This window comes from Lates calcarifer, linkage group LG13 (assembly GCF_001640805.2).
Source record: "Lates calcarifer isolate ASB-BC8 linkage group LG13, TLL_Latcal_v3, whole genome shotgun sequence".
Classification (NCBI taxonomy): domain Eukaryota; kingdom Metazoa; phylum Chordata; class Actinopteri; family Centropomidae; genus Lates; species Lates calcarifer.
The window spans coordinates 3,803,734-3,819,423 of record NC_066845.1 but is presented as its reverse complement, the minus strand read 5'-3'; the positions used below and the strand labels follow the sequence as shown (position 1 = coordinate 3,819,423).

General features: G+C 38.8%; 1 protein-coding gene across 1 annotated transcript in view; it reads right to left on the bottom strand.

The window, feature by feature from the left end:
- The window catches only part of LOC108881358 (ADP-ribosylation factor-like protein 15), a 98,408-nt gene extending 83,752 nt beyond the window's left edge, over positions 1 to 14,656 (bottom strand). The window contains exon 1 of the mRNA XM_018673327.2: positions 14,289 to 14,656. Coding sequence (XP_018528843.1) covers positions 14,289 to 14,300 — 12 coding nt within the window. The 5' untranslated portion in view covers positions 14,301 to 14,656. The remainder of the gene's footprint in view (positions 1 to 14,288) is intronic.
- Positions 14,657 to 15,690: the final 1,034 nt, after the last annotated feature.

The following is a 15,690-nucleotide window of genomic DNA, read 5'->3' as shown; positions in this document are numbered from 1 at the left end:
TTTTAGAACATTTAATCAAGTCATTGATTAAAAACATATCACATATCAGACACAAATAATTATTCAAAGCAGAGCATTTTTAGATGTCGTAACAGATGTCTAAAGCATCTTTATGCTACAGCCAATGTGCTTCTCTGAGGCAGTGATTCAAATGAAATAAATTTTTCTTCTTCTTTATTTTTCTTTCTGTCTGGTATAATAGGCCAAAACTAAATGTTTCACTGGCATAAAATCATCAATTATTTCTAGATATTCAAGATATTATGTTGATCCCAAGGGGTATTGTCTTTTCAACTCATCACATTGTTGCAGCAGCTGTGCTCCTAGTTTCAGGACTTCAAACAAAAGTATGAAAAATGTACATGCATTGTTAATGTTTTGTTCATTTTCAATGACCTATTACTAACACATCACAACTCACTAAAAAGTAAACTAGACTTTTAAGTCATTTATGCTTGAGATTTAGCAAGATTAGATTTTGGCTGCCATTGAGCCTGGGTGCATCTGAACAAATCCAATTTCAAATCTGATCTTTGCCACTCTGACCCAATAAACCACATCCTACAGCCACATGCTGTGTAGTGTTGTGTGTCATTTCCTGTGGTTGATTATATTAAGTTTTCACTCCTACCTAACTGCTTCTTAGCGTCCGTCGCTAAAGCACTTGCTTGGTATACACCCAAGTTTACATTCCATCCTTCATATGTGCCCAAACAGACAGAACTAACAACGAGGCTCCTAAATATATACTTTGACATTACACACACACTTGTTTTGGACACACCTTAATTGTCCTCCATATTTCTATCCTGCTTCCATGACTATAACGCAATTTTAATTGCTCAGTTTAACCTTCAAACATTTGCTTAAGCCTGAACCTGCACTGCTACTTACTGTCTCACTGCTTTGTCATGTTCCTATAGAGAATCAACTTATATTGTGACTGCTAAAATGTGGCTGCAGCTTCTCTGAGTAGGACTACTTCTCTGAAAACAATCATTCATTAAGTCTACAAAATGAACTAGAACTTGATGGGCATGACTACTGCATAATACAGGCAACTAGAGAGGATATGGTCCTGAAAAAAAAATCTGCTCCAAGTTCCTGGTATACATGGTACACAAAGGCCAAGTGTGGCGTCGCCCTGCTCTGTCAGCCAATATATCTCCAACGGGAAGTTATTCTTTGTCGTTTCCCAAACAACCAGAGCCAAAATCCTTCCCAAAATGTCCTTGACGCAACAAAACGAACCGGTAAGGACTGGCAGCCAGGTTTTTGGGAAACAGTACTTGCCGGTGGGTGGGTGACCCTCAGTGATCTCTCAATCATCATCCCACCAGGTCCTGTGGTTATTTTGAAGTGCGGGATATTCACGGCCCAGGATGGGGCAATGGCTGCTCCCATCCTGCCTTTCAAAAGGACGGAAGCAGGTTAGAAATGTATTCTGCTTATATGCTGTTAGAAAAATGATCTATTTACTGCGCAAAAACCTTTCTATGACATAACAAGCATGACAAAAACAATAACTCTCTGAGAGTTATGAGTCCCAAGAGCTTAAAAAATAACTTAATCCCATTATTGCATTGAATTCTGAAGGGCTGTCTGAGCTCAAAGAAGCTTTAGGACACAATTTGAAAGAAATATAAATAAAATATTCTAACAAAAAAAACATTATATGGAACATTTACAGTTCCAGGTTTTCTAGGTTGACGTTATGTTATGATCAGTGAGATAAAGTGTTAACAAGATGAGTGGATTACACCCAACGCCTGAGGTATCTCAAGATAAGAGAGCTTAAAATACCTCTTCCTGAAAACAGGATGTAAACAGGATTTTCTGTCTCACAACAAACATCGTTTCAGACGTAGGTGTTGGGATTTCCTCTAAAAAACGCTACCGGAATTTCTTCTTAAATGTGATCTGAAGGATTCTTTTTTCAAGCGACCTGTGAAAATGACAAGCTGTGTATTCAGAGACTCTACAGTTTAATGACAAATTTGCTTTACCAACTAAAAAATATCAAATGTATTCAGAAAGCAGCACACAAATGTGTCTCTACTTTAAATCATATACAAAGTAAGAGTTTGTTCTTATTGTTCCAACAAATCAGACAATTGACTTTTTACTTTCTTCTCTACAGACTGGATGAAACTCAGGTTAATCACACAGCAAAGTCCTCGCTGGTACATTGTGTCTTGCTCATTGACACAACATGTCTTAGTGACAGGGGTGTCAATGGAGATCCCGCAGATGAGGTGCTATCTTCCAAATCAATATGCCAACCTGCAATCCTGCCTTATCTCTAAGAAGTGATAATGAAATAGTTGTCAGACCATGGAGAAACTTGTCAAGCTATAACAAACATGTCCTCCAACAAAATAGATAGCCAAAGTGACAATATATGATAATGTATATGTATGACACTATAGCAGTGCAGAAACTGATTATTAGATCATAAAAAGAACAGCTCTATTATGTCTGTATTTAACTTATGTAATTAAGATGACTGGATCACATTTATGCAGTATAGTGCTTTTCCACCTTAACAGACAAATTTGCCTCTCATTCACACATTTACTCATTCATTGTCTTGCTTGAGGGCACTTCAACATGTAGACATATTAACTGGCCATTAAGCGTGTGTTACATTATCTGACAATTTATCAGCCCTTTTGCTACATGATTTAAATTACACTTAGATAGGCTTTACAGTTTACAGAGGTTATTACATAACTAGCCTAGGTGACACACACCTATTCAAAGTGAATTAATACACTGGAGTGCACAACACAGTGGAATGCTATGCAAATACTCTTTTGCCATTTAAATAGAAAGTGAAGAGTGCCCTTGTTTTTGACAGTCTGCATGCATACTATATTGCAAATGAATGTGTTCACATCAGAAATTTAACGTCACAGCTCAGAAAGCACAATGGTCAATCATTTGTGTTTTCCCACTTTGTACACTCACCAAGGGGTCTTTTTGAACTTTGAAGCCATTTGGCAACATCTAGCAGTTATCTATTTGAAACCACGCAGACGTAAAAACACCGCTAAAAAGAGCTATCCTGTTATTAAGTTGTAAACTGGATTGAACTTGTGCAATTCTCTTATAACTCTGAACAAAGATGAAAATCCTTAGTCAGGTTCCAGGTCAAATAGATCAGTGTGATTTAAAAACAAATGTGCTACAGAAAAGATAAGTGTAACAGCTGGTCAATCTAATGTAAACAAATAACAAAACCTTGCTGTCCTGCATGAATCACTGACAGACGTTAATTTTAACAGAGGGAATGAAATACAAGCAATGGCAATAAACTATTACTATTATGCTGCAGCTCCATTAGGCAAATACTAATAAGAACCACAAATGATATTGACTGACTGCCTGAGAACAGTAAAAGGAACACACTAGGCTTGTCTTGATCCTAAAGGCCATCTTAGAAGAGGAAGAGGGAATGGTAATGGTAACAATCACAACTCTCAGTGAATGTCATGAGTGAAAAAGTAACAGGAGGAGGTGTCTACTCATAGTTGATGAATGAAGATAAACATGGACTGTGTAGTGACACAGCACTGAAACTTAGGAGGTAAAGGGTCCAAATGGAGGAACGAAACACACTCACAAGTCTCTGTCTGTCTACTCAGGTATCACACACAGCCTTCAGCAAGAGAATGATAAATGGATCAAGTAAAATGATACAGAGACAAAGGTACTCTGTGCACTATTTCTGAAAGCCAAATGTTTGTAGCAGATTCTTCTGTTTTGGACAGTCATGTTTAAATGCACAGCAGCACAATGAGCAGTTATTTTCTTACAGCTTGGCTGATGTAATTACTTGCCCAAATTGTTAGTTAATACACTGTACTCCTGTAATGTCATTAAAAATATGACTGAATCACTCATAAACTCTGAAGCTGACACAAGAAATCTTTGTACAATACTCATTCATTTCATCTTAATATGGTAAACAGGAAGCAGGTGTTACCACTGTTGTGGCAGCAGGTGCACAAAATACAAAACCGTTTTCAGTTTTTATAACCTAAAAAACCCATGACCATGTTAATAAGAGTAAACAAGAGGAAATGAGTTATTAAAATAAAACAATGTGAATATAATCAGTACAGAGTATATAATGTCTATAAAACCTAATTTGTTTTTCAGTTTGTTTTGATTATAGCTAAAATGTTGATGTGTTTCTGTTGTGCAGCCTACCCTCATGGACATCTAAATGGAGTGGACAAAATAATGGATACATCTCTCAATACATCAAGTGTGCCTGATAAACTGTCAACAGGTGTATGTTGCTTAATCAGGTTGTGTGTTTGGACCCAAAATGATTAAACTGATTTAAAGCTTCTTAGAAAGATAACATCACTGTCAGCTCAATCCAATAAAAATAATTTCTCTAAAGCTGACAAGTCAATCTAGTTCCTATTTATTGAACCAGTCCTGCATGGAGGTGCTGCTGCAGCATCCATGTTGATTCAGTTACGTAGGGCTCCAGTGTGTACATTTTAACCTCAATTAGGTCACTCTCACCATGCACACTCTGCTGGGTTTCTTTCCAAATTAAGCATGAACCAGCCTTGAGACTCTTGTTCTGAATGATGTGGCCTGGGCCTGGGGGTCAGAGCCAGCAAATCAGTGGCACAGCCATTTTCCACTCCATTAATAACATAATGAGGTGACCACCAAGTGCCTAATAGGATCGCTTAGACCCTTAATGGTTAAGGCATCGTGCAAAGACAGGGTCCAAAGAGCAGTAGCTATGGTACCCACAGCACACAGTCAATTATGCTAATGTCCCATGGCACCTGCTGCTACAAAGAACTTAAACAAAACTAAGTTCTGTCTTGAAATGAAAAATTATTTGGTCTGATTAATGCTGCTTTTTGTGTTAGAAACTAATATATAAGGTGATTCTCTAAATAATATTTATTTAATGTAAGTATGTTATATCAACATTTGCAGCACTACATCTGGGCAGGGCTGAGGACTGATTGGACTGTTTAGCTGGATTTATACTTAATGCAAAGAGTGAACGGGAGCCCCACCATAAACACCTACACTGTGGGTTTATGAGCTTATGTGCTGCTCTGATTAGTTACTGTGAAGTCAATGTATCATCTGATCTATCAATCACCTGTTGTGTCAGACAGATCCAGACGCATCTCATTTCATTAACAACATGGTTAATAAATGACATTTTAAACAAACTGCCTCACTCATCATATATGTGGCCTTTATCAAGTGATGTAGCACAGCGTTTTTCTTGAAGTAATGAGCCTGATACTTTATTTCATAAAAACTGAAAAATTTCTCTTGAAATCAGAGGACAAGCTTTTTATTTCAGGCGAGGTGGGGCGTCTCTGCTATAAAACCATGCAAGAAACCCTGCTATGCCAACAATGATAACAGTAGCACAGAGGTTGGGCTGGTTTATTGGAATATTGGAACCATAGCAACAGTGTAATTTTCATTAAAATCACATAACTTCTGTTTCTGAAGATAGAAAGTTGGTTGTGATCAAAAAAAATGCTACTGCTGTAATTTGGCAGCATCTTGGGGTTGTAGTAAATGATAAAAGAGAAATGGCAAACCTCCAATAAAGCAGTAAGTAATGAATGTTGTGAATGAAACTGTAAGAGCCAATAAATTAAGACTTTTAGGCTAGTGTGTAGGGCATAGTATTGGATGGGACAAGCATTGACTATAGTTTACAACAAATTATCTAGGTTCTCAGCACCCACAGTGCTGCCCAGTGCTCTGTACAGTTTGATAGGAATTACTGATACTGCAATTATACAGACTGATAAGAAGTAGTGTATAATATTGGCAAAAGTTTAACGTGCTGTCTGCTCTGCTATTTTTGGTGTGCACAGTGTGAGTGGGTGACTTTACAGAGAACAATCAGCAGGAACTTGGGAGAGTCCAATGTGTTAAAAACAGAGAGTTACAGTATATCCAGTCATAACAAGAATTATTTGCTGTTAATACAGTTCCAGCACAGAGCTAGAGACAATAACCAAAGCATAATGTAAAGCTGGTTACATTTATTAGGCCAGCGTAAAAGAAACAAGAAAAACATCTCTAGATTTTCCCAGTGGTTTAGCACTTTCAGCATCAGACCAAATGTTTTGGACTCAGAAGTTACTTTTTTTTTTTTTTTTTAAATCACAACAAAGTTTTAAATTTGTATTGGATACATGTAGTGGCACTGGGACTCACAGTATTCCCCTCTCACAGCATCACACATGTTGAGGTTTGATTTTGCTCATTGCTGTATAGGATACTGTGGTGAGTCAGCAGGGGCTTCAATCTCAATGCCCATAAGCCAATAAATCAGTCCTTTAACTTCTCCATAGTAGCCGTTATATTGATCCCCATTTTAAGCACTCAGTAATCCCTCAGTATATCTTAATGACGGGCTGAAAACTAACTAAAAAGGTCCAATGAGGGGTTTCATCTTCTTATCATACAAAAGCAATGTATTGATTTCAAAGTTTCAAATGAGTTTAAAGATGGTCTTTTTTAATTTTTTCAGGATTTCATGTTAATTCATTGTTATTTCATGGTGGACAGTTAGTTAACTATGTTCAGTTTCACACCACATGGATATCCATGGTCCCCAGGAGATGAAGCCTGCTGGCTGATAAGCCTGCAATGATGATGTAATGATACCCGAGTGCAGAAGAAAACTTCATTTGTGTGAGACAGTCCACAGTAACATGTCCAGTGGATGCTATAGGTTGGAGTCCTACCAGTAGAGAATAATTTGTCAGACCTCCACTAGAAATAATTATTATCAGCCTTAAAACTTTTAAATTATTTAATTTAAGAATTGTCTTTCTGCAATGACTTAAACTATCTTTTGCTTTTTCAACATATTCAGGGCATGTCCTGAACAGTACTGCTCTACTCTCACCATATACTGTAGCTGCGCACATATGCTCATGAGAATTGTTGAATACATCTGCCTACATGATCCACAAAAAGACCGCAGACGACTTCAATAGAGGAACCAGCCTCTGTTACCTACAATTCCAATAAAGCAAATACCCATCTGCTGTATCCCCACACATCTGATACATGTGTGACTGTAAAGATGAGTCATGGATGAGATACAGTATGTAGTGTGCATCATGTTTATCGAGCAAAAGCTCAATGTTAAATGCTGCTATTTTAAAATAACCTTTTCAAAATAACCTTCTCTGTTGATGTTCATTGAAAATAAAAATCACCAGCTAGTGAGGGAATAACAGAGCACCTGACAATATGCAACATGAGTCATCAGCCATGGTTAAAATCCAACTAAAGCTAAAAAAAAATTAACAAAGCAGCTGATGACAACAATTTGCCTTAAAGTTACATTTTTCCCTACTCAAAATGATCACAGCACCCAAAATGCATGCTTATCAATGAGAGGGTACATCTCATTTAATTACATGCAGGTAAATACCACAGTGTTAATTCACATGTTGTCGTTAAACCACTCGCTCAAATAATAACAAGACTTAAACAATATTTCTTTCCATAGCCTCTGTAGCATAAAATTCATGGATCCATTCAGAAGTGCACTGTGCTTAAGACTGCCTGAACTACAACTACTGACCAAGCCAGTTGTATGGAGCTGCAGGGGGAAAAAGCACCATAATATATCTTTGTTTCTATTCTCAGAGAACCAGCCTTTGCTCAAAGGCAGCTTGTTCTCTTTAGGCTTGATTTTCATCACAGTACTGACATCCCCCCGGTCCACCTTAATATTATGTTGACACCCACTCGAATGAAACGGAGCGCACTCTCCATTCAGCGACCAAGCAACAGTGGCTGCTGCTTCACTGTTGCTTGGTCTGTATCTGTTTCAAAACACAACAAGGGAAAATTATGTAGTGAAACTAACATCATTCAATCCAGCACACACACACACACAGAACACCACATCCATGCCAATCTCTAACAGAGAGTAGCATGTATGTTCTTACCGTGTAAAGCCCAATCCTGCACAAGGCAAGGGAGAGCTGAATGCGCTCCGACATTGTGCTCAGCAACAAGCGTAACCCCCGGCAACAAGCAAGCCAAGCCTCTGGAGTAAGTGAATGGATGAAGGAGGATCAGGAGTAGCTGAGCACAACAGTGTCGGGTCAACAACACGAGTCCAGCCCTTCACTGCCTCACTGTCAGTAGCCCATGTCCACAAGCCATTTTGTTTCAAGCCTGAGCTCAACACAGGGGGGTTTGTAAGGCTGTAGATGACCAGGACTGAAGGTTGTCTTGTGTTTACGCCGTGTATTCATTCACAGAAAGATAAAACTACTGCCACAAAGATCAGTGGACAGACACAAGCTTGAGATTAGCTTGTGAGAATCTCTCTCTCCACAGAGATTAAGGGCTCAGTGACATCTAGGGATACAGAATAAGACTGCAAATTGGATTAGTCACCATTACACACCCACACACTATTCCCATACTGTACGCAAAGCTTTATGAAGTATGAAAACCTCTGCTTTCTATGCATGGAGGAGGATGAAGGGATCGACCACCTGAGCTTACAGCGGTTGTGGGGATTTCAATAACTGTTGCGGGAGGCTTTGTCGAATGTCTGCCTGTTCAAGGAGAACCGTGAGTCATGTTTAAATAGCTTGTTTTGGTCAGCTCAGCCATTTAGTAATAGTTGCTGCCTCCACCTGCTGACAAACTGTAGTTATAATATACAGTTGAGTACTATAATATCAATTGTAATGCAATATGGTTACGTGACAACTAATTACGCCAGCAGCAGGTAGCCTTTCAAACTGCTAAAATGTTTGAATGCAAACATCAGAACTACTGCGTGCAACACATTATATTTTACATATTATTTTAACTGACAGCAAACTGATTCATGCTCAGATTCCACTGAGTGTGCTACTGTAGTACTCCAAAGTTTGAAAATAAAGAATAAGAAAAGCATGGGTTATAGCAGTGGTACATTATTGTTCAAGGACCATGTCACTGTCCTTAATGCACACAGCTCTGATAAGCTTTTTACAACTCAACGACTGAGAGAAAACATTGGCACAAACTGAAATTTGACCTGGTTTTAGAAGTAGGTGAAGAATAGGTTCTAGCATGATTATACTGCAGATCAATAAATTAATAAATCATTACTGTAAAACCAGTAGTTTATTACACCAGTATTCACACTGATTTACACTTTCAGTTTCCATTAAATAATGAGAAATCTTTCCTTTCACATACTGCTGCATGACATCTGTGTAAGAATAAAACATTAGTATTTGAAAGACTATGTAGCTTAAAGCTACTGTTCAGTAAACCCAAAACAAAATATATTCTTTATTGTCATTTGGTTTAAAACCAGAGCACTAGGACAACATGTGTCTCATTTGCTTGAGACCCCTATCACACAACTGTGACTTCCGGGGTTTAAATTGAGCACAGAACTTTTGTTGCAAATCGCCCCTTTCTTTTCTCTAAAAAAAAAAAAAAAAAAAAAGTATAGTAGATATCTTCTTCTTTGCGATACCTTATGTAAAAAGGAAGCATATAATAGTCCTATAGTAGCTCAACAAATCCCCCCACCTATCCATGACCTTTATGTTTGTTTATCTTGTGTGGAAAAGCTCTGTGGGGCCCAAGACAATGAGAGTGGTTATGACCCGAGAGAAAGTAAAGGAAATGAAATGCAATAAAAATACGAAAACTGTACACTGATGCCTCTTTAGAGCAATGGTCCATCAACGTATGTGGATGTCAATATAAAGGAAACTTAAAGTGCCTGTGCCTGATCATGATCAGAGCATTATGAAGCTCCATAAATATTCCCGTATCTACAACAGCAACACTGATGTTACTCCAGCCCAAGATGCTGACTCACTAGCACTCTCCACAGACACAAGGGAATCACTGCAATGAGCTAAGTAGCAGACACAAAATTGTGGCTGACATGCTGCTGGCAGGTTAAAATCAGGGAGTTCAGGAATGCTGTTGAGCTCAGAAAGGTATTTCACATTTTAGCTGGGGGCTCTGCACTTTAAATAAAACATTAAGTTTAAGGAACTGTGGCCAACTTGACTGACCAAACTTTAATATCAATTCACATCCATTCAAAGTGGAACCAGTAAATGATTAGCCTAATATTTGCAGAAATTTTTTGTGAGATTGTGGTCATGCTGGTGCTCTTATCTTAATACAGTAGGTCATTTTTTTGTTTTGCCTCTGAAGAGAGTTTGGCGGAGACCTAGCTGCCTGCACCAGCAAGGTGTGTAACACAGTCAGACAGGGGACAAAACTGAGAGGAAAAGTAACACCAGCCTTGTATCCCATAGGCTACCGAGCCGTACTCATATGCTGCCAAGAACTTCCCATCAGCTCTATTTCCTGTGTTACAGCAGTGAGATGCTAATCTGCTATAGCCTGCTATGTGTCCTTGGGCAGGAGATCTGCTCTGAAATACAGCTGATCTGCCAAACACATGCAGGACTGAACAGAGGCAATTTATTTTCATAAAAGTGCGATCCTGGTGCTGACTGGATAAACAACAGCATGACCATTTTAAATACTGCATGCCAAAATGTTGCATGCTGTATGTTGTGTGGAACAAAACAAATATCCTCTAAGCTATTAACTCCTGTACACTAGCAGCATCAAGTACTACAATGCTTTCAGCATAATGATAGCAATCATCAGAGAGGAGCTCACATTTCAAATCATTTCTTCAAGGAAACTCATCATTTTTAGCTTATTTACTTGAACTAAGAATGTGCCTTCTTTACAAACTGCAGATTATGGCTTTCAGGCTTTGCCGCATGCTATGAACCAATTTATACTGGATTTTTAAAAAAGGATGAAGAGTACTTAATGTAATTTAAAATTTTTAACACTGTCCAACACTGGTATTTTGTGTGAATGTAGCAGACTTTCAAGGACACCTTCACATGTTCATCCATTAAAAAATCCTGCCTACATAAGAGCTTGTAAAGAGAGGAGACAAATAATTATTTTTAATTAATAGATTCAAGATTCAAGAAGCTTTATTTATCCTGAGGGAAATTGCTGAAATATACCAATATAATTTTGGGTAAATGATACTTAATAGACCGTGTTGTTTGTTTTTCATGTAATGGAGATTTGTAAATGACACCTGTTAAGCATCATTAACTGCTTAGATTTTATTCAAAACAGAGCTTCACAGTATAAAAATCAAACACTTTCAAACATCTCATCAAGCTACTTTAACTTTCATATGCTGTCCCAATCTACACACAACTACACAATACAGGAAATGAGGGACAAAATAAACAGTTGCCAGACAGCATTGGTGCTCATTTAAAACTAACTGAAAACAGGTGTTTGGCTTGACAAAACTATTAATAGTAATGACAGCTGCCTTCTCAGCTGATGCTTACTGTACCTGTTGTCTGAAATGTTCTCTCTTCTCAGAAATACAGATCATATTTGGTTCACCATCTCTCCAACAAACATGTAATTATTAGCCTGCTAGTGATGTGCACAGCAAATCTGCTTTTTCCAAAGCACAATTAAAAGTTGTAGTCTAAGCATTATGTAGCTAAGGGTTTACCTATCAGGCAGCATTTCCCCTGTCACTAGTAGGAGTTAAAATGTTATTCATTCACAACAGCAGATGGGTTAGTGTTTTAGGTATCTCTCTAAGTCAAATGCAGAATGTATGAAATATAGTATAGACAATTACATAATAAGATAAATAATCAGCCTTTCTTACACAGCATCTTCTTGCTAAAGCCTGAAAAATTACAATTTCATTCCTTTTCCCTAACAAAAAAATACCAAAATTGTACTTCCTGTTTATTCTTCCTGAACATGAGCCAGATTAGCAGAGGTGTGGGCCAGCCTATTAGTAGATGAGGCTCTGTTTTGTTATCTCTCACACCCATGTTTACCATATGGTTTGAGGTCAGTTCCTGGTGGTTGTTGTGACTGAATATTTGGCACAATTTAAATTCCACAAAAACCGCACCAGACAAAATGAATGTTTTTTTTTTTTTTTTTAAAAAAAAACAGCATAATTTTTCTGTCTTCTTCAACTGCTGAGCAACAAGAACAACCTGAATGTCAGTCCATATGAGGGTTTAGTCATACATGTGTAGCAGAAATGAATAACTGGATATCAAAGGCAAATGTCGTGTAAGACAAGATAGCCTACAGTCTGTGAATTTGCCTACAGCCATAACTCAGCACAAATAACACAGTGAAGTGAGTATACATAAGGTCATGCACTCATAATAGTGTGATAGGCAATAATAGGCAAAGTTATTATTAACAAAAGCAGTGTCTGCTACAGTAAAGCCACTGAATAATTCTGCATGCTCTTGTACAAGTTATAAATAAATAACCAACAAAGCCATAGTTTGGTTCTCTCTACTTGATGTCACTCCCAACACGTTCAGTGTGTCCTGTCCAGTGGAGCATGCAACAAGTTAAGGTCCTTGAGTCGACCACACGGTGCACTTGTAATTTGGTAAGGCTGTGTCATGGAAACAGCTAGCACCAAATTCCTCTGTGTCAGTGCTGCTGTTCAGTGTGGTCATTTTTAACACTATGCTGACCAGGCAGGGGTACACTCCTTCAACATGCTCAGGCTCCCAGCTGAAACAGAATCCAACATGGGCCAGACAGTCATAACTCAAACCACAGTTATTACCCAGCAATGTGCAATAATTATGTGCTTCCATTCCTGTTCATCCCAGCTCCCTTTGTTGGCCAAATCCTTTCTAACCTAAAAGCATGAGCAGGACACAGGACTAGCATCATTCCTCAGAGGTTTAGTGACAAGTTCTTATTGATTTATAGGAAAAAGAAAGCGACATAGTTTTGGCCTGAGTTTTGTGCCAGGTCTCCAGTGTTGCACAGCAGGAAAGGAGGCCCTGCGCCTATTGAGTGCCTGACCTCTGAGGACAGCCAAGCACTCTGCTCAAACAGTCCACAGAGTTACAGCTGTGCTTTTCACAGAAAACTGTTTATCACAGAAAATTTTAAATCCTTCAAGCATGTAAGCTGGAATTTCTTTTTTCTCCCTCTCAATATGTGTGCATAGCTTAAACATGCTTTAGGTACAAATTCCAAATTTGACCATTGCACTTTGCCACAATTGGTCTCGAATTATGTGAAGTGACTGTAAGTGAATAGAGGCTGTCCTGTTCTTGCAGAAGATTAAGCAGAAAAAGAGCTCCGTGTGAAATTGATTTCATTCATTTCATGTCACGAGGGTGCCCTTTTTTGACGACAATAGCCCTTGTGTTTACCTTTGGTACCAACAACTTTCCACTGATATCTAACAGAGTTTACAGAATAACTCATGTAAACTGTGAACATGCCACTATGGTCTCCTTTTGTTCCCCACAAGATGTGTCACACCAAGGCCAGAAGCCACCGACAAGCTGGACATTAATCAGTTTGTATCGACTGTAGCACAATTGTTCTGGTGCCAGTTGCCGGATAGGACTTCATAATCTATACTCAAGAAAATGTCTCAGTGAAGCAGAAGTTCAAAGTTCGTTTTAGGTCCCGCATCTTGGAAGGCCCATTATAAACAAGCTGATAACACTGGGTGGGCAAGTTCCTCTGCATTCACACTGTCCCCCCCTCCCCTTGTGAAATGACAGCACAATGTCTGTGTACTCGTTTTTTTCCTCTGGCTTTATAAATTCCCAGGGAAAGACTTCAGTTACAGCTTCCTCTCTATTGTTGCACTGTTCCAGCAGCACCCATCCCATCCCCACAATGTGGGCAAAGGCCCAAAAACCATAATCTCCCAGGGCAAAGCTGGTGCAGTGGTCTGAACTGTAATCATTCTTTTGGTCACAGTTATTAAAAATATGCAAGGGACTAACATCTCAAACCAGTGCTGCTATACACTGTCACATGTCCAATGACATCTTGACGCCCAAGTAGCCTCATCCAACACACATTGCAGCTTTTTCCCCAGCAGCAACAGTGTGTTTCGTGGCAAAACAACAACCTCATGCAACATGACATAGCTGACAGTAGTTAAAAGGGTGTAGCTAGTTGGCTAGTTATCGTGTTTCACATATAAACATATCGGGGTCTGGGTCAACCAGTTAGACCTAGCTCACCTGATAGGCAAAAGCTACAGGCTGCAGCTGGCCAATTAGCATAAAACAACAACCGGTACTACACTTGAGTGGCATCACTATCTGATCAGAAGCCCAACTGGCAAGAAACCAAACGTTAGAGCCAGTCCTTGATGGGAATAAGCAACACCACTGCATTTCGATTCATTGACTTACCAGATAATCCATGTACTATCGCTGACCAGTCACAGCAGCACGAACTGGCTTTGAAGTAATCCCGTTTCTGCCTCAAGGAGTCCAAAATTTAATGGATTTCACCACACGTCGCTTTGTATTCCCCGCCTTTCGACAGCCAGAGCGAAATAAAAACCAGCCTTTGGTGGGTTTACAAAGCAGCAATTTTCACCGTCCTCTTCGCCAGTGAGACAAGTTTCAGCGCAGCAGCGACCGAGTTTGTTTAAAACGAAGTGGGCCGCTCGGGTCGCGTGTTTTTGTGAATAAAGAGCCCCTCGTCCACCGGCTGACTTCCAGTTTTTATCACACAATATCAGTTGAGTGTTTGGTTGAGGAAACTAGCGAAGCCTACAACGCTACGTCACGCACGTCGTTTTGCGCACGTAGCGTGGTCACGTGACCAAACACATGGAGGCTATTTTCATTCTGGGGAGGAATCGATGATAAAACGGTCGTCTATTGAAATCGACTTTTCTCCATTATAAATCGGTGTTCAGGAACAGAGATCATTTGTGGGTCTGATGTTCTCACTGTGATCACGCTTATTATTATTGTTTATATAGCAAAAATACATAGTCTTTCTCACATTGCCCTGTAAAGGAGAGGACGATGTCACGTTCCTAATCCAGTAATGTACAGATCTACAGGGTTAAATCGTAAAATACTGGAGAGATCATGGCTCAGCTGTAGCAGGGTGATTTATATATTTTAAGAACATATAGGTTTAGTTCTATAAATAACTTAAGCGCCGCGAGTATGTAGTGTGTATAATATATGACATAGATCGACTTACAGCATCTTTCATACGGACAGTAACTGCTTTACATCAAAAGGTATAAAACATTTAGTGAGACAAATAGATAGGTGGCAAGCACAAACATTAAAATGCAATAAGATAAGAATTCAAAATAAAATCAACTCTCAAAATAGAACTTAGTCAGATTAAATAAATAATACAACTACTATAAAGCAAGATTTTTAAAAAGATAATCACAAGTTGTATGTCCAATATCACAAAAATAACAACATCATATTAGCAAAAAATTATTATATTTCCAAATTAGGTTGAATGTAATTCTAAAGTGTATTGTACCACTAGGTGGCTCTGTACAGAATCACAACTGCTTTTATTTTCCACTTCAAGCAACCAACATCAAACTAAAGAATCCAGCCTTGTGCCTGTACATTCATACAGTTGCAGTTTTCCACAGTGTAATCAAGCTTAAAGAAGCGCAAAATGCAGCTGCCTCTGACATAATACATTACACAATACATAATGAATGAAAGAGGATGACACAGTAAGTGCAAGCAAGCAAGTACAAGTTCAAAGTCAAAGACTGGTTCCTCTGAAGCATGTAGGCCTCACCACAGATGTTACAGAGGG